The sequence below is a fragment of a genome, unplaced genomic scaffold (assembly GCF_019419815.1).
Source record: "Pyrus x bretschneideri cultivar Hongxiangsu unplaced genomic scaffold, Pyrus_bretschneideri_v1 Contig52, whole genome shotgun sequence".
Taxonomy (NCBI): Eukaryota; Viridiplantae; Streptophyta; class Magnoliopsida; order Rosales; family Rosaceae; genus Pyrus; species Pyrus x bretschneideri.
The window spans coordinates 1,103,701-1,123,536 of NW_025999790.1; the positions used below are offsets into that span (position 1 = coordinate 1,103,701).

Below are 19,836 nucleotides of genomic sequence, written 5' to 3' on the forward strand. Positions count from 1 at the left end.
CAACAAATGTTTAGGAAAATATGATGCTTCTGCTTGCTAGTTTCTACTTGCTGCAAACATGGTCTCAAATGTTAATGAAAAATTCGTGTTTCGGGTCAACCTGCTTAACACGAAATTGGTATTAACACGTCTATGTAAATCTTGTAATTTGTCAAACACGAAAGGAGCTATTTATATGATTGCAGGTGAAACGACAATTTTAACCCTTTTATTTAGGGAAGTGTTATTGGTACTCCAAAAATCTCATTCTACACTCCTCACAAGTGTATTTTTCTTTCCTAATTTAAAAAGTTTGGAGTGTAGAATGAGATTTTTGAAGTGCTAATAACAATTTCATTTATTTAACTTAGACATTATATTTATGTGTATTTGTATTTATGAACATTATATGAACAAATCGTGTTATTATCTTGTAACACGTTTGATAATCACATCGTGTTCAGGATCGTAAACAAAGACTTAATGATCGGGTCATGAGCACAACTGGATTATTTGTATGACTTATTTTACAGTCTATCATCACTGCTATAATTTTTTTTGTAAGTTTGTTTTTAATTAGATTTGTTTTCAGTTTCTAGTGTGGTGGTGACCATTGCAATTGTAGCCATCGTATATGCCATCATTGATTGCTTGAAAAAGACAGGAAGCGCTATCCGGCATATGCCCGGATAGCAAACAGTTACAGTAGTATCGACAAGTCTTTGAATCCAAATCATTCATCCGACGATGTAGCAATCGACTTAACACCCGAATTGCAGCAAGTTCGAAGCTCACAAGTTGAGTTTCCGACGGTCAAGGGGTTTCTTAGCAACATGTCAAGGTGCTTACAAACACTGGGGATAAGATAGTCGAAGATCAATTCATGGCGGAAGTTGGCACCTTAAGAAGAACTTACCACATGAATTTGGTAAAACTATACGGCTTCTGCTTTGACCACGAAATGCGAGCACTTGTCTATGAGTACATGGAGAATGGATCACTTGACAAGTTCTTGTTTAGTGAGCATAGAGAAATAGGTTTGGAGAAGCTGCACAATATCACAGACCAAACAGCAAAAGGGTTGGCTTATCTGCATGAGGAGTGTGAATCATTCATTATGATATTAAGCCCGGGAATGTACTTCTCGATAAGAATTTGAATCCAAAGGTCGCAGATTTTGAACTTGCCAAGCTTTGCAACAGGGGAAGCAGTCAAATGTTGTTAACCAAGGGAAGAGGGACACCCGGATATGCAGCACCAGAGATATGGAAGCCTTATCCGGTTACTCACAAGTGCCATGTTTACAGTTTTGGCATGCTCCTCTTTGAGGTTGTTGGAAGGAGGAGAAATTTTGATGAGGATGTAAATGAGTTACGTGAATAGCTTCCGAGGTGGATCTGGAACATGTTTGACAACAATGAATTAGAAGAGGTGCTGTCGTTTTGTGGGATTGAAGAACAAGACAAAGAAAAAGCAGAGAGGATGATAATGGTAGCTCTGCTGTGCATTCAGCACGCACTGGAAGCAAGACCTCTCATGAGCAATGAAGTGCAGATGTTGGAGGGACATAAGGAAATTGCTTCACCGCCTTCTCCTTTCCAGCATTTGCAGTCGCCGCAAGGAAATTTAACACAACATAGTGGAACAGATGAAGACTTGAGTTCTTCTGCATCAGCCACAAAGACTTCTGCACAATGCGAGCACCCTTGTAACACTGCTGTGCAGAACAAATGTGAAATTGAGCTAGCTACTTTTTAACAGGTAAAGAGATTGATGGTTGCGTGTGTAAGACAAAAGAACAAATATACTGTTGGTTTTGACACTTTCATGAAATTATTTCATTTACTGTTGTAGAATGTAATGCATTTATTCTATAACATGTATGCTCATTGTTCTGGTTTTTGTAGAAGAAAAGGTTGCGATAAAAGTTAAAGAAACTTCACGGTGGTATTTCAATTCATATTTCCTTATTAACAGTCGAGAAATTTTATAAATGAAGACCCCGTAGAAGATTAGTGAAAAAAACAACGTTGTATATATATGTATATGCACCAGCAGCATGAACCTTGACAAATCATAATCACCATTTTTGTAGAACTAGTTAAGATTGAATATCGATATAACTATATTACTATTAGAGCAAGTTGAATGCAGCATTGGATCCACCTATTTCGTTTGGATAGGATGAGTTGCTACCTGACATGATTGGAACAAATAGTCTCCAGTTCCGCAGCAGGTGGATCTTCTTCAACTTCTTCCAAGGACACGTAACCAAGATGTGTGGCAGCCCCTCGCAGAAATGTCCGATAATCCTGCTCCCAATAGGATTTATATCTGCTGAGCTGCAGTCATACTCTGCAGGAAAAAGAAAAGAGTAGTTAAATATGAACTAGCAGGAGGATCAAGATTAATTATTAAGACAAGACAATTATTTAAATGGAATTGTCGTAAAATTCCAGTAACGATTATACCCATAAAACATACATACATGGACACATAAGGAGAAGGAAGGGAATTCAAAGACAATTTTTACTTTGTTTTGTGATTGTTTTCCCGTTAGTAAATGAAGCAATGACAGCAGTGCGGAAACAAAAACGATGACTTCCGAGGTGGATCTGGAACATGTTTGACACCAATGAATCAGGAGAGGCACTATGTTTTGTGCATTTAGCATTCACCTGATGCAAGACCTCTTATGAGCAATGCAGTGCAGATGTCAGATGTTGGAGGGAAATAAGGAAATTGCTCCATCGCCTTTTCCTTTCGATCATTTTCAGTCGCCATAACAAAATTTAACACAGCATAGTGGAATGAAACAACAGATGAAGACTAGAGTTCTTATATATCAAGCACAAACACGAAATTTAGATTAATCTAAACCGCGAGGTATGTCTCTGTAACTCGAACAGGGAAAGATATTTTCTTTTTTATACTAGCGATATTCTACTTTAAATTTATTGAGTTTTAACGAAACGTTCTCGGTACAGTTTACTTTTAATGAAAAACCACATTTTTATCCGGAACTGGATCCCCAAAAACTGAGCCTCCTGAGTAAAGAATTTGGGCCATTAAAATTTGATCCAACAACTGCAAATAGAGAGCTCTTCTAAAAGTTATAATAATTGTAGCAGCTGAATCAAATTTCAACAGCCCGGATTCATTGATTAGTGGTCTCAGTTTTTTGGGATCCATAGGGGATCCGGTTCCTTTTTACCCTTCTTTGGTACTATTCATTACACATTTATTTGTTATTTTTCATTAAAACAAAGTTTTTTTGAACTTTTCGTTAGTTTTCCTTAATCTAAACTGCGGTAAGTGAGTTTTAAAGTCGCGTGCATAGAGAGAAACACATATGTTCTAATCAATGTGGCTACGCCTGCGTTTGCAAATAAGGAATGGCTGCATATGGGAAAGGACCGTAGAATGTGTATACAACAAAAAGAAAGAATAAGATTCCTTTTGTCATGCACATATTAAACGATTTTTCGCATAATTGTTGGAGTAAAGAATAAACCATAACAAAAGCTAAACTCTTTTGCTTCAATTCATTAGTTCGATGTAAGATTTGTTTGAACCATAATAAAAGTAAGGACTGGTATGGGGCCTAAGTCAAATTTTATTTACGCAAAATCGTACGATTCCGGCCCATCCACTTCGAAGCCCAATCTAGGATCTTATTAAAGGGCTCGGACAACCCTTACATTACTCCAACCCATCCGAGAGCTCGGACTCGGTTCTTTCCGAAGCATGTTTGCCATACAAAAATCAAGTTTGGGAATATCTTGCCTCCTTATATGCCAAATGAACATGTCATTCGACAAGATGATGTCATTGCGATAATCTTGCGAAACGCCATAAGACATAGTTAAAGGCCACCAACTAGAAATTACAATCATTGTCAGCGCTAAATGAGCGAACTACCCATACTCCATCTCAACGATAAGATTGATGTTCCTCCTTTTCCACTACCTATAAATACTTCCAAAGACCTTCAAGCTCAGAACGTTTGTTAAATTCAATCTCCACGTCTATACAAAACCTTGAGTGATTCTTCAATCAACCCAATTGCATTTCAGCACAAACCCAATTTCACTTCAGCAAAATCTTTAGCTTTTTAGCTATAATCTCAAAGCCTTACTTTGAAGCAAACACTTTAATTCAATATTGTAGCCTGGAATTAGTTGTAAACTTGTAAGTGAGCCCATTTTAGGGCATAAAAACCTTAGATAGCTTCATTAGATAATCAAAACTTATTTATCTTGGCAACCGATAATTTTAGTGTCAAACACGTGATTTATGACAGTTAAAGCTAAAATTTCTTACTACGTGAGGGGAGACAAATATTATTAGACTATAGCATCAACTCATTTTGATGTAAGTTGGGGTTTCTCTTGGTAGTACTATATGGCAGTCTAAAATAGACTCATCAAGTTTCACCCAAATCTGGCTTCATGAAAAAAAAATACCAAATAAATAAGATTGGTGTTAATTCCACCCCCATTATCTTACATCTTTGCCCACTTTAAAATATAAATGTCATTGACAAATATCTCCTCTTATACAATGACCTTTAAGGACTTAAAATAACTACTAATATTTTGCCACGTCAACTTTAGTTGAAATAGCATAAAACAAAAAGAAAATTAAAAAACCACACCACTGTATAAACCCAACCAGCCCACACCTGCACGCCTCCCTCACGGCGGCGTCGATGCCAGCTGCTCCCTCTTCAAATCTTCTCTTTACCCTTTCTCTCATGATGATGTGCAACCTTAATCTAAATCCTGCGAGTGACGAGAGTTCCATCTTTGAAGGTCAATCTACTTCTTTTCGCTCTCTCGAATAGATCCGACATATTCCCCTTATACTAAGCTTGTAAATTTTGATTTGAACTCTCTTTTCGGTTCCTCTTTCTCTCTGAAATTTCTTCTGAACAGAACCCCCAATCCAACAAGAAGAGTAAGGGAGTGAGCGAGCAAAAATAAAAAATATTGAGTCTGCCTTTTTTTTTTTTGGGCCAAACTAAATTACTACTTAAAAAGACAAATACATGAAAAGGGCAAATCCAAAAGGCAACCCACTACATCCAAAGTCCGATATTCAATCTTTAATTGGCAGTGTCACTTGGTTTTTTTATGACATATATGTATGCATGTACAAAAATTAAAATTTAAAGAAATTTAAAAGGGTATAATTGGAATAATGGTGGGTGGGAATAGAATGATATTATTATTATTTTAATTGTGATGGGAATATAATGTGAATGGAAAGATAAGATAATGAGGTGGACATAGTACCACTTATAAATAAGGGCTTATATTTGAAAGTGTTTTTAAAATGACTGAAAACACTTTTAGAGAAAATGTTATAGTAAGAAGCATTTCAAGTGATTTTCAGAATCCTCTTGCATTTCAAGTGATTTTCAAAATATTTTCACAAAAAAACACTCTTAGCAATCTGAAAAGTGGTTATAAACAAGCCTTAAAGATTCATTGTTAACTTTCAAGGAAAAGTAGTTGAGTAGTTAGAGTGAAAGCACTTAAGGGTACATTGCTAACTTTCAAAAGGAAAAAGGTATAATTACAATTTGTTGATTAATTAATGGCGTGTTTACATATGGGGAAAGGAAATGGCGGAATGGGAGTCATTCTCCATTCCTGATTATTCCTCTGTTTACCAGTTCAACCGGAATGAACTGTTCTGTGGGCCCCACGTAAAATTAGGAATTCAATTCCTAATATTGTCGAAATTGGATTACCTAGAAGAAAGTAGTATTTGGATTCCGGGGAGAAGGCTCCATCCGGAATCAGATTTTCCTTCCCAAAATACCCCATCTTCTCGTTATCCTCCGCCATTCGATCTCCAGTAGCTACATGCTCCTCCAACACCTTCTCTCTCTTCACCACCTCAAAATCCTCCACACATTTCGTTCATCCCACATTTTCTCAGCAACCAAACAGCAGAAATCGAAACCAATTCATGAAATGCCAACACCCAATTCAAACACTGAATAGTTTCACGATTCAGAGCTCAAATTACTACCCAAACTACATTATTCAGCAATCCAAACAGAGCCTAAGTAAGAAAATCCAGAAGCAATCAAAGTTACAGATTGCAGATCACCTCTCCTTCCGTTCCTGAATGTTTTTCATCTGAGCTCTGTGGTGGTTCTCTATGAACTACTTGGCCGCCGTCGCCTTCTCCATCGTCAAGCTCGACTCCAGCACCTGCTCCTCCCGATCCTCCATTCTTTCTCTCTCTTCACTCTCACGGTATCGTCTCTTTCGATTTGGGGCTCGGCTGTTATTCAACCCAACAAACCCATCGCTCACTACACTTCACCTTCATCTATGCGCCACACCTTCCACCTCCCCGTGTAGCCATGCCTTACTCCCCTGGGCAATGCCTCACAAAACCCAACCACATATCCCCCAAATCGGATTCAAGAATTTATCACCCAAACCCTAGATAATAAACCCATATCCGTTGAAGAAATCACTCAAAACCTATAAAATCTTGAAATTGAAATAATTGGCAGGGAGGAGGGGTGGTGATTATGGGGTAGGGTGAGTGGGAAAGATGAAAGCGAGGGGGAAAAGGGGAGGGAGGAGTTCTTATTTTTTGCTGTGCTAGGGAAGTCTGATAGATGAAGGTTTACCATAATGACATTTTGTGAAAATGTTATTAAAAAAATATGGGAAAGAAATAAAACAAAAAGAATAAGGGCATTTTAGTAATCATATTGATTTCTATTCCAATTCAGATGAATTAGTAAACAACTTATATGAGTTTCGTTTCATTTTTACTCCGATTCCAGAACATTTAAGTAAACAGCTTCAACAGGAATCTGATTCTGATTCCTCCTCAATTCAATTCCTCATGAATTCAATTCCTCTATTTTGATTACGGTTACGTACACGAACCCTAAATGTAGTTGTGTTTGTTGGGAAAGCACTCGTAATGAAATGTAGTTGTGTCATAATGAAATGTAGTTGTGTCATAATGAAATGTAGTTGTGTTTGTTGGTAGTTGTGTTTGTGGGGAAATCACTCATAATGAAATGCAGTTGTGTCATAATGAAATATAGTTGTGTTTGTTGGGAAAGCACTCATAATTACAACTAATAATGGTCTAGCAGAAATTTTCTTTAATTATATGTTAGAAGTCTCAAGTTCTTCTCACATGGATGACAATAACATATTATAATTGTGTTCGATATCTATTTAGTGGTTGACTCGTTGTGTGGTCTAGTCTAATTACATTTTAAGTAGAGTAAGATATCCTAATATTTTTGTATTAGAAAAAAAATCAAATGAAAAACCAAGTGTTTATTGACTTTGTTTAGGAAAATAGTAAAAGGATGATCTAGGGTTTTAGAATATGAAAGTTACACATTCTAAACAATAATTGAAGTAATGTTTACGTGATAAAGAAAGCATTTAGTTTTGATTTTTTTTTTTTTTTTTGCGGTGGAAAGTGGAAACACATGGGTAAAAGGAAAATTGACAGTACCATGAGAATTTTATTGATAATGAAAAATAAGTTACACCTAATTAGAAGAACATAAACATAACCCTTATAATACAAAAAGAAAAAGATAAAAAAATACATTAAAAAAGGAGACATAAACCTTATCATTCTAAAAACGAAAACAATAAAAATACAAAGAAAATCATCTAGTGATTGCACAAATAAATACAAAATAGAAAAAGAAAATCAAACAAAGTACATTGCAAATTTCTCTTAATCAATTAAGGTGAGATGTTTTTAATTCTCCCTCCCTTTAAACATAATTTATATGAAAAAGATAAGCTTCGCTTAAAAATAAAGAAATCTATCAGAAAGATAAGCAGACGATCCCTATTAAAAAAAAAAAAAAAAAAAAAAAAAAAGGATCGGATCCAAGTGGAAAAGTATATATGTTCTGATTCTGTGAAGATTAAAAAGGGGAACATAATATACGGTACACCTTTGGAATCTTGGATTTTCCAAATCAACATATAATAAATGTGTATATACATGTAACATGCACATATAGTGATAGTCCATGAGCTCTCATGTGTTTTGTTATGCAGGAAGACAATCTTGCACGTCATGGTCATGGGTGTAACGATATGGGGATGTTTTGTATTAATAATATAATTATATGCAGAGCGAAATTAACACAATTTTTTATATTTTTAATATAAAACATACCATACAAGTCATTTTTAACTTTGAATAAGTGAAAGTAAGTATGACCAGTGGCGGAACCACATCTGAATAAGCCAAGCCCATCCTGAAATTTCATCAATCTAGGGTTTGAAACTTGCTGTGCCAACAACCTTCTCTATAAATTGAACTTGGCTGTTGCAAATTCATTAGAGCAACTCCAGCCCATGCCCTTTGGACTGGCACCAAGTGAAGAAAATGGACTGGCACCAAGTGAATCTGCTCCAGCCCGTGCAATTGACTGGCACCCAGCCCGTGCCAGTCAACAGCCCAGCCCAAAATGGACAGACCCATGAGCCGGTCTGTTTCTGGCGCGTGCAACACACGCGGTGCCCGGGGCGCGTAGCCGACAGGCTGTGCAGGCGCTGGGGCCCGCGTGCCAGTCCACTTGCAGTCGTTCGGGGTGAAGGATACGTGGCCTCCTCAGATTCCAACGGCTAGTTTTTTAGGCCGTTGGATTTCCAACTGTAAAAAAAATTTAAATTTAAATTTTAAATTGGACCATCCGATCACAGATCAACGGTCCACGTTTATTTCACCAAAAATTTAAAAAAAAAAAAAAAGGCCCAACGGTCAGAAATTTGACCGTTGGCCACGTGGCATCGTGTTGGCTGTTGGATTTGATTATTTTTCAAATCCAACGGTCCCGATTAATTACAACATTAAAATTTATTAAAAATTAATTAAAAAATGTCAAAATTTTTAAAAAAAATACAGAAAAATTTTAAAAAATTAATTTTTTTTTTCTATAAATACCTAACCCTCATCTTAGCGGAAATCTATTCAAAAAATAGTACGTTCGGATAATGACACGTGGCGTGACGAGATTGGTTAAAAATCCTATCCGAAATTAAAACTATTTTTTTTATTATTTTATAAAAAAATTATTTAATATTTTAAATGGACTGGGTGCGAGCGCATTTTGTAGGGGTGGAGATCGTTTGTGCCAGCGCATTTTTAGACTAGGTGCCAGCACATTTTTTTTTGGGGTGGAGATGCTTTGGCCTATTACTGTTCATTGAGTCTGTTACTGTTCAATTAAGTAGATAAATGGGCTGGGTGCTGGCGCAAAGTGGATAGGGGTGGAGTTGCTCTTACTTACACCCAATTCCGGCTGGACACGTGTCTAAGTTTTTATTTTTTAATTCAAACTTGGACACACGTCCAACCGGAATTGGGTGTAAACAGCAACAAAGTGTTCTCCATTCTCTATTTTTAAAACCCATCCTTATAACTATGATTCTGTTTTATCATATAAAAATCAATTTCTTTTAGACAGTTCATATTAAATATGGTCTATATAATTTAGGAGAGGATCCAATTATGTTGAAAACAAAATCTTATAGTAAAAATTTTGAGTCATGATCTTAAATTTTTGTGTTGAATCTAATGTGTTAATTATTATTATTATTTTTTTATCAAAACTCGTAAACAAATTATATTCTTATGATATAATCATCTCAATACTAAATTTTTCATACAAATTTTAAAGTTCCATCACTCTTACGTGATTAAAATTTTCTATGCCAATAAAAAAACCTTTAAATTTTCTCTAATGATTATATTGCTATATTTTGTCTAGTTTATTACCCTTTTTAAAGAGTCCGGATCCTCTTAGCGAGGATCTCGAGAATCTGCGTATCTTGTCTGTTCATCGTACATCGTGCAGTTAAAAATCATTTTAAAGTTTATTATTTAAAATTGAATACAAAAGTACAAAAATAAAAAAATAAAACCGACCGTACGATATACAATGAACGGACACAATTTACGGATGCTTAAGATCCTCATCAAAAGGATCCGAAGAGGATCCTGTTGGCATTCTAAAATCGATTTGTGACTCGAGTGTGAGTGGTTGGTAGATATGTCTGTATTATATTATCTACATAGAATACAACTCAGCTTACCTTGTCCATACTCCATACCTCATATAAATATGAAAATAATAAAACGGAAGATAGACATAAGACATAGAATTCCGAATCTTGACTGAAGAAAAAAGAATTCCTAATTATAGAAGGAGATTCGTAGGCCTTCAATCAATATTATAAAGGAAGTATTAACAAAAAATTCACGGAACTGTTTATTTTAACGAAAAATTACATTTTTATACTAAATGTCAAACCTAGTACTATTCACTTTACCCTTTATTTTGTTCTTATCGTTAAAACTCAAAATTTTCAATTTTTTTCATTAGTTTTCCTGATTATAAATTATCTATTAGTATTTTTTTTACTTGTAATATTAAGTTTGATTTTCGTAAAAAATGAACCTAAACAACATTGTTATCAATCTATTATTTATAACATGCACACAACGTTTATTAAAAACAATAAAAACTCAAAAACTGTTCTCAATTTGTGGTGTACTTACGAATTTTGAGTCTTTTTCTTTTTCCGTTACAAAAGTAATTATTTTTGTTATGTTACAGCGAAAATTTAGAGTCGCTCTCCTGAAGTCTGGCCCTCTCTCACTCTCACTCTCACTCTCATCCGACTCCCAATCAGCTTTTGTTTGATACCATCTGTATATATATTTAAACAAATTGGTGCCCTCCAGCGACTGTATCTCTCTCTCTTATCTCACATCTCCCTCTTCAGCCTCCCTCGAAAAGTCTCTCTTTTTTTTCTGCTTCTCTCGAATTCTCCTTTCGATGTAAAGACATTGATTCTCATCATCCCACGTTACAATTCAAGCGATGTTTTCACTTTTTATTGTTGCTTCTGAAAAATTAAGAAAATGTAGGGATTGTAATGCTTACTTGTAAGTTTCAAGTAATGGGTTTGCGTTACTGTGCAGATCTCCGCAACTTTGCGTTAGGGAAGTTCAAGAGGAGGAGATGTCGAAGGCTGGAGCATTGGATCTCGCATCGGGTCTCGGTGGAAAAATCGACAAAACCGATGTTCTCTCTGCTGTTGAAAAGTACTTCCAACTCTCTGTCTCTCTTAAATATGATCCAGTGTGAAGTTTGATTGTTTCTCTCTAGAAACTTAGATTTCATATTGCACCCACCAACTCTAATCATTCCTTGACGTTGATGGTTTTGTTCATTTATTTTGTTTCAGAAGTAAATACCTAAAGTTTTGATCTTTGTATTTCAAAAATAAATCCTTGATGTTTATATCTTTGTGTTTCTCTCTCTTGATTAAGCTTAATCTTTCTTATTCTTACTAATCTGGAAGTGGGTTGAGCTCTAATCTTTTCTTACCATGATGTTTAGAAAAATCTTAATTTTTTATGGGATTAATGCTAATTTCTTTTTCTTTTGGCATGCGATAGAAAAACTACACTAAATTTACTTAAAACTACGGGGGAGAGGGATTCGAACTCGGGTGCAAAGGGTGGATTAATGCTAATCTTGATGTGGGCTAGTAAGCACAATCAAATCAAGGCTAATCTCAATTATCAGATGTCTAGTCATAGAGATTGGAACTCGGGTTTAGAGGGTGGGTTAATACTAATTTCGACTTGGGCTAACTACTCACAATTATCAGTTGTCATAGAAAAATAAAAGTATATTAATGATCTGTAGATTTTGTGAAGAAGGCAGTGTTCAGGGGTATATATCTGGGAATGTCTGTAGAGTCACGTGAGTTATGGGGAAGTCTGAGAAGTCCATACAACGTGTGGTGCAAGACTGCTAGAGAAGTCACTTGCATAGGAAGTAGACTTCGTGCCTTAAAAGCATTTAATGGTCCCATTTCACAAAGGTTCCGAAGCTTCCTTCTTCTTTTTATTTTTTATTTTTTATTTTAATTGGTTACCCTAAAACAATTAGGGGAAAAAAAGGATTCTGGGAAACTTGCAGTAACTTTGATCTGGCACTTGGTAAGTGGAGGAACTCGTGATGTCTTTGGTGAGGTTTGAATGTTGGTTGTGATGTCCTTTTCTGTCAGAACTAGCTAACCAAAGAGTAAAGCTTTCTATTTGAATATATGAGATGGATATTTGGTACTACTTGTAAGGTTTGGAAGTTTTGTTTTGTAGTTACATTTTCCTTTTATCTATATATATATATATATATATATTTTTTTTTTTTTTGCCTGGGAATTCATGAATTATGACAATTAAGTACTTAATATTTTTTTTCTGTCCTACTAATAGAAATTGAAATTATGGAAGCAGTACTAATTCTGTTATAATTATATTAATGGTTGTTATCCCTTAAATGAATATAAAATGAAAAATATACAGTGGGTTTAGAATTTTCACTTATGAATTATGTATGTAATGGAGATGAAAAGTTTGGAATTCTTGGAAAGAACCACTTCAAGGAAATTTGTAGTATGGCAATGAAGTTCTCCTTCGGGGAGCAGTTGTAGTATGGCTACGAAGCTCTCATCTTCAATTTTGCTAACCTGAGTGTTGACTGAATTTGATGATAATATGCCAGAATATTGAATAGAATTTAAAACAATAAAGCGTTTTACATATTTATCGAGTTGCATGGCTTCAATTCCCGATCCTTTGTTTGTGCGGTGACACAACAAGACTTTGAAAGCTAGTTTGTTCAATTTTGTGAAATGATTACATGTCATTTGTAGCCAAACATGTACTCTTCTCATACATGGCAGTGCAAAGTTCCTAGAAATTGTTTTGGGATGTCGTGTGAAATAATGTAACTTGAGTTTTTGCAGATTTTATGGCATATGTGGTTGTAATCTCAGTTTATTGAGTAATGGTTCAGGTATGAGAAGTATCATGTTTGTTATGGAGGGGAAGAGGAAGCAAGGAAGTCCAACTACACTGACATGGTAAGATAGACTCTTGTATCAACCATTTGTCTTCTGAGGATTGTCGGTATACAAGCCTCTCTTGCTAATAAGCTGCATACTTTGTTCCCTCCTGGTTATACCTGATTTAATGTCTTATTTTTTTTCTTTCTGTTTTTTCAACTATATTTTCTTGTTTGGGATCATTGATCTCCTAGGGATTGTGATTTTCTCTGTTGGTTCTACTATTCACCAGAATCACCACAGGGAAAAATGTTCTGTTTCCCGATGATATTATTCACCATGTATATATTATTTATATATATAATCTTCCACAAATGCTCCTCCCCCCACGACCTCAAAGGCTTCTTTGTTGTCTTATAATATCACCTAGTTCATGTGATAAGACTCAAGATAATGGCAAGTTGTGTGGTTACTTTTGCATTTTGGACGAGATATTAACTTTTATGATAATTAAGATACATTGTATTATGTCTATATGGGAAAGTTGGCCTTTGCAATGTCTTTTGAGTGTAAAGATTTAATGGCTCATTGTTGTCAATTTAATCTGATGAAATTTCGGTTCAAGCTTGGGATGTCATACTTCACTAAATTGGTTCATTGGGATTTCAGGTTAATAAATACTATGATCTTGTTACAAGCTTTTATGAGTATGGTTGGGGAGAGTCTTTCCACTTTGCAACCAGGTTCCTCTTTTTTCTTCGTATCTTCACATGCAAGCAATGAAAACATTGTATCTCTTATAAGAGTTTCTGATGGATGTATTGCTCTCTTGCAGATGGAATGGGGAGTCTCTTCGAGAGAGTATCAAGCGACATGAACACTTCCTTGCTTTACAACTAGGACTCAAACCTGGGCAGAAAGTTAGCCTTCCAAATTAGACTTTATGGAATATAGATTAGCAAGAGAAAGATTCTTTTATGATTTGGTTCAAAATTTCAAATTATTGACTTAGTTTTCTGTATTTTTTGTTTTAGGTTTTGGATGTAGGTTGTGGAATTGGTGGACCACTGAGAGAAATATCTCGCTTCAGGTGAGTGCCGTTTCTTTTATTCAGGTTTTGGTTGATGGACAGCGTTCTCATGGCTGTAATATTTGAATACGAAGTGGCATATGCAGACTATCCTTTATACTGAAGATGAATTTTATAGGTTGTTTTAGTTCTTATGAATATTAAATTTACCGCTGGGTTGGACTGAAAACACCTTATCGGAAGACCTCCTATTATGCGTATGGTTTATTCAATATGTAAGATGATACCATTGTGATCTGTACTTGATATGCTGATGTCAACTCTAAAATTTAGAGTTTAGTGATTTAATTGTTCGAGAAGAATCTCTATGTGCACAAAGATTTTCTGTGGTGGTTTGTGCAGCTCAACATCAATTACTGGGTTGAACAACAACGAGTATCAGATCACAAGAGGAAAGGTAGATAATCCTATGTATACCGGCGACGATTTGTTTTGAATAATGAACATAATCAATGCCCAGTCTTGATGGTTTCTCAAGATAATCCTTTTGTCCAATTCAAAATTATGAAGCCTAAATGATTTATTTATTTAGTTATATTAGAATGACCACTGGGATACTTCAGTTTCAAAGTGGCCTAATACTATCATGCTTTTGTTTGCTCTGTAGGAACTAAACCGTAATGTAGGAGTGGACAAGACCTGCAACTTTGTTAAGGTTGGTAGCATTGTATATGATGTTCTTGTTCAACGTAGAAAGTACCTTTTTTTTTCCTTTCTTGCAGTAATACATAGGAGAATGTGGAGAGAACTCGTTTATGTTATAGATCTAATTCTTTGCACTTTATAAATGGTGCAGGCTGACTTCATGAAACTACCTTTCCCTGAAAATTCATTTGATGCGGTTTATGCCATTGAAGCGACCTGCCATGCACCAGATGCAGTAAGTCATTCTTGTGGCTTGAAACCTTTGGGCTCTTTAAGTTAGTGCATCATTAACTTCCACCTGTTTTTCTGTTGGCTTAACGTTTCCATCTGTCCTGGATAGTATGGGTGCTACAAGGAGATTTACAAAGTACTAAAACCCGGTCAATGTTTTGCTGCATATGAGTGGTGCATGACTGATGCATTTGATCCCGATAACCAAGAACATCAAAAAATTAAGGTAAGAAAACCAAAAGCATAAAATCAAGCTGTTGATAGATACTTGATTTACTTTTGAACGATTTCTAGATTGTGAATATATATAAAAGAACTTCATTGCCACAGGCAGAAATTGAGATTGGTGATGGCCTTCCGGACATCAGATTGACAGGAAAGTGTCTTGAAGCTTTGAAACAAGCAGGTTTTGAGGTCAGTAGGAGGGTTTTACTTCTTTTTGAAATCTATGCAAGGGAAAAGAGATTGACTTAATATTTTCTTTTCATTGTGAGCATAGGTCATATGGGAGAAAGATCTTGCGGTGGACTCACCTCTTCCATGGTACTTGCCTTTGGACAAAAGTCGGATTTCACTTAGTAGCTTTCGTCTAACTGCTGCTGGGCGATTTATTACTAGAAACTTGGTAAGAGCATGTATATGGTAGTCATTCAATGAATTGTTGAGCCACTTTCTATTGATGCGTTGTGGAATAGTGAATACTCCTGTGCTAAATACAATAAGCACAGGGATTAGTGCCTGACTTAAATTTTATTTTTTGTAGGTCAAGGTTTTAGAATATATTGGACTTGCACCAGCAGGAAGCCAAAGAGTTCAAGATTTTCTGGAGAAGGCAGCTGTAGGGCTGGTCGAAGGCGGAAAGTAAGTATTCTTTCTTTTCAGCTTGTTTCTCTCTTCTGAACCATCATCCACCTCATTGGGCAATAGTAAGTTTGCTCAAATATGTGGCATCTTGTTCTGTGATTCAAACACGAATCGACAGGCTGCCATGACTCCATAAAATAGAGTTGGACTAGAACGACGAATGCCTATTTAAGCTATAACTCTATGATTTCGTTCTAGAAGCATGCATATATTAGCTACTGACATCGATTATCCTAATGAATGTCTTTCAGGAAAGAGATTTTCACACCGATGTATTTCTTCCTGGCCCGAAAGCCGCTTATGGAGGAAAGTCAGTAGATTGGTAGTGCAGACTAGTTCATCCTGCAAGAGATTTGCAAAAATATGTTGGATATTCTAACTTGTTTTGAGTGTTGTGTCAAAGTTGCTTGTCTGTTGTTTTGTGTTTACATTTCCTGTGAGTTTATTCTGTATCTTTATTTGGATACAGACAATGAAGAATTAATTATTTTAATAGTATTTTTTTTTCTGGGCCTTGGTCACGTGCTATACCACGTGTGAGTTTGGACTTGTTCTCCAGCACCATGTGCAAAATTAAATCAGATCTATTATCACTCATGAGATCCACAAAGAACATGCTGTCTTCATATTTTATTTTAATCGAATTTAATTTGATACAAGACATTTTTTCCGGGTAATGTTAAGTAGATCAACAACTTAGAATAAATTTTATAAGTTATTGATGTGATTGCTGATGATGAGATTATTTTTTAAATATTGACTACAATATTTGTATTTTATTAATGACATATCATATAATTTTTAAATTTAATTTAAAAATTTAAGCTACTTAACATTATTCGATTTTTCCTCTCAATATCATTAATTTATTTCCCCTTCACATTGCTTTTTCTGTCAATATCATTAAATTATTTCCCCTTCACATTCTATGGGGAACAGAATATTTTATGTAAAACATTTTATTCAATTCAAAAGAAGGCATAAAGTATCAAGTCTGTTCCACACACTACAAATCAGTGTGCAATGTAGCCATAACATGTTGCCTCATTGAAACTAAACATTCACAAACAAATGAAAATATACCCTTGCCGACAAAATTTGAAGGGTTCGTCACACAAAAGGTGACATATTACGCGCTAGTTTTTTTTCCCTTGGCACAAATACTTTGCCCGACGATTATTATTTTACTCGTCGACCTATTTTCATCGGACAAAGGTCTCTGGTGAAAAAAAGAAAAAGAAAAAAATAAAAATAAAAACCCCGTTGACAACTTTTACCCGATCAAAGGTTTTATTTCGCCGGGTAAATTTGCTATGCCAGACGAAAGTTGTTTTGTTAGGTAAATGGTAATTTGTGGTGGTGTAGTTAGCTATAGTTCATGTATTAGTTCCTCCATTTGTTATATAAAGGATTGTTTAAAATTAATCTAAGATGCGAAGAGCTAGGAAGATTCAAAGTGAAATATGATTGTTGTAAGAGCTTCGAGCTTCAAAATCGAGTTTGACGCCAAGACTACAAGTAACAGAGCAACAACACGGTGAAGTCAAGGCGCTTAAACTAATGTTAGAGCCACCAAATAATACAAGAGCATGTACCGATTTATTACTAAAAAAATAAGTGCATCAATGATCAGTATTGCTAGAGTTCAACAATTATGTGTATATTGCATCACGATCTCTCTAATGTTGGTACGTAGGTTCCACCGATAAGAGTCTCAATCCTATTAGAAAAGTGAGTACACTGGTAAACAAAATATGTTGAAAATCCCGCATCAGAGATTTGACAACACTACTACAATTTATATACAAATGGTTTCATTTCTAATCCACTGATGCCTTTTAGGATAAAACCTCACACATCTTGGGCTACAGGTGGTTAAGTTGGTTGGTGCACAATTTCGTGGAATGTAGGTAGTGGTTATGATCGATTCGATATAAAAGAGGGCATAGTGTGTATTTTTCGTTGGGGATTTCCTGGAAAAAATCGTCGCATATTCCTCCGATTCCTTATGAAAGACATTCAGTCCATCAGAATAGAAATTAAAGAGGGTATTTATGCTCGTCGTGTCCTTTATATGGAAATAAAAGGACAAGGAGCCATTCCCTTGACTCGTACTGATGAGAATTTTACTCCACGAGAGATTGAGCAAAAAGCTGCTGAATTGGCCTATTTCTTGCGTGTACCAATTGAAGTATTTTGAAAAAAGGAACTGAAGAATGAGTACTTTGCAAGAGATAAAAAACTCAAGAATCATCTTTTTTTCTATAGCATAACTTAACTGAAGTTTCTTCAGAACGCTTACTCGAGCCAAAGCAAACGTATATGAAACAATTCTAAAACTAAATTGTTTATGTCCACAATTTTTTTATGCGTATGTAAATCCACTTAACTCAATTCAGTAACAAATCGAAATGATAGATTCATCATATACTTTGGGGACAATATCGGTATTGGACCATGTAGTCCATCTCTCTAAAACCTAGCTAAACAAGCTTGTCTCTCTAAAAGTTTAGCAAAGTATAATCTCTATTTTTAATTCGTTTAAGTTGTTAGATTTTATCACAAATTGTAGAATGCAAGCATGGATGGAGATACCAAAAAAATAAAAATACAAAGTCTCTAGAACAGAAGATTGATAATTTTTTGAAACCCTAATAGCCGGTATTTATTTGAATGCTATTACATCAAAGATATTTATGCTCACTCTACCCACGTCGATACATAAATTATTATGAAGGATAACAAGGATTTTTTGCTGATCTAGCAATCGTGTAAAGTCATGGACTGCGTCTAATTAAGATGTTTGATGTTGCAGTATTTGTTGGAGCAGTGACCCACGCAGCTTGCCCTTTTTGATTTGTCTGCCATGAAAAAAATACAACAAATAAGAATGGAAAAAAATTAAGAAATGGAAATTTTGAAATGGGATTTTAGATTTTAGGGCTTAAAAGAGATTTAGTTAGATTTTAACCTCAATGATTTTTGAAATCTAATTTAAATTTCTATTTTTAAAAATTATCATATTTAAATAATTATAAGACGTTTATTATTTATAAACTTACCATCCGAAATTCTCTACTTATCCATATTAATGTATTCTTTTGTGCTCCAATCATATTAATAGATATAAAAATTTATGTAAAATTCAAATTAAAGTCAACAACAAAATAGAAACAAGTTATATTTAAAAAAAAAAAAACTTATTGGTACGGAAGTATCGGTACGTAGGTTTCAGTACATAAGTTTCGGTACGAATGTATGAAAAGTAGATAATATACGAATATTCTTATTATGGGAACTTAATAATTTCAATGATAAATAACATTTTTATGGTTTATGGGAATCAATATATAACCTACACACAAAAAACTCAATAACTATTACAACCTAGTTAATATTCGAAAACTACAATTAAATATCAAGGACTGTAGTTAGTTTCTAATCTTAGGCAAGCTTTTATTCAAAAAGTAATCTCTTTCAAGGATTGCAATAGAATTTTTCGATCTTGAAAAGGAATTCAAATTATGTGCATCATTTTCATCCACACATGCACGTATCTTATGATTTATGACATTCGAATTGAATACATTAAAGGATAATCAAGTGACAAAAACAAACAGGAGCATTCATAAGGATAAAAATCGTGTAAAGGAAAAATGGAGCGTTGCTAGAGGTAGAAATTTTTAACGTTTAAAGGAAAAAAACGAGTATGCATGAAAAGAGAGGGCGCGTACCGTTTTTATATTTGGAACATTGGTAAAGTGAGCAACCCAGTTTGCAGTACTGAATAACCTGATCCACAAGACTTTGAGGCTGAGTATTTCCACACTTTCCTTTACATCGTTCGTAACATTCTGCGACCCAAGGGAAACTACAGGCGCCGTAGCATTCTTGGAGACATTTTTCGTTTGCGACGACCTGCTCAGTGACTAGCAGAAAAACCATCATCATCATCACCACAGAGCGTGTACGGGCGACACCAATATTCGACCTCATTTTTTAAAACTTAACCTAGTTACTCTGCCAAAAACAGCTTCTGAAATTCCAGGAGGCCAAGGATACCTTTTTATAGTCTCATTGTTCTTGAGTTGTTGTAATTCTTATACCATTCAAGTATACAAGGAAACAACATATAACCAG

General features: G+C 35.0%; 2 protein-coding genes across 2 annotated transcripts; one reads left to right on the forward strand and one right to left on the reverse strand.

Annotated features, from left to right (window-relative positions):
• Positions 1–369: 369 nt before the first annotated feature.
• On the reverse strand, positions 370–2,869 carry LOC125470710. Its single transcript, XM_048570147.1, has 4 exons — positions 2,658–2,869; positions 2,176–2,334; positions 1,499–1,666; positions 370–1,376 (listed from the first exon to the last, which is right to left on the reverse strand). The coding sequence occupies exons 1-4, from the start codon at positions 2,761–2,763 to the stop codon at positions 1,351–1,353; spliced, it is 459 nt and encodes a 152-aa protein (XP_048426104.1). The 5' UTR covers positions 2,764–2,869; the 3' UTR covers positions 370–1,350.
• Positions 2,870–10,683: 7,814 nt separating this feature from the next.
• Positions 10,684–16,224, forward strand: LOC125470761 (cycloartenol-C-24-methyltransferase). The gene is made up of 14 exons (XM_048570302.1): positions 10,684–10,845; positions 10,990–11,112; positions 12,878–12,944; positions 13,536–13,609; positions 13,702–13,786; positions 13,901–13,956; positions 14,299–14,353; positions 14,564–14,611; positions 14,753–14,836; positions 14,942–15,058; positions 15,163–15,246; positions 15,332–15,457; positions 15,596–15,693; positions 15,948–16,224. The coding sequence occupies exons 2-14, from the start codon at positions 11,030–11,032 to the stop codon at positions 16,012–16,014; spliced, it is 1,044 nt and encodes a 347-aa protein (XP_048426259.1). The 5' UTR covers positions 10,684–10,845; positions 10,990–11,029; the 3' UTR covers positions 16,015–16,224.
• The last annotated feature ends 3,612 nt before the right edge of the window (positions 16,225–19,836 follow it).

Coding starts and splice junctions, on each gene's coding strand:
- LOC125470761 (XM_048570302.1), top strand. CDS start 11,030: ATGTCGAAGGCTGGAGCATTGGATCTCGCATCGGGTCTCGGTGGAAAA. Junction 12,945..13,535: donor AGTCCAACTACACTGACATG/GTAAGATAGACT, acceptor TTGGGATTTCAG/GTTAATAAATACTATGATCT. Junction 15,694..15,947: donor GGGCTGGTCGAAGGCGGAAA/GTAAGTATTCTT, acceptor AATGTCTTTCAG/GAAAGAGATTTTCACACCGA.
- LOC125470710 (XM_048570147.1), bottom strand. CDS start 2,763: ATGGCGACTGAAAATGATCGAAAGGAAAAGGCGATGGAGCAATTTCCT. Junction 2,335..2,657: donor CATAAGAGGTCTTGCATCAG/GTGAATGCTAAA, acceptor TTTTTCCTGCAG/AGTATGACTGCAGCTCAGCA. Junction 1,377..1,498: donor CATGAGAGGTCTTGCTTCCA/GTGCGTGCTGAA, acceptor AACATGTTCCAG/ATCCACCTCGGAAGCTATTC.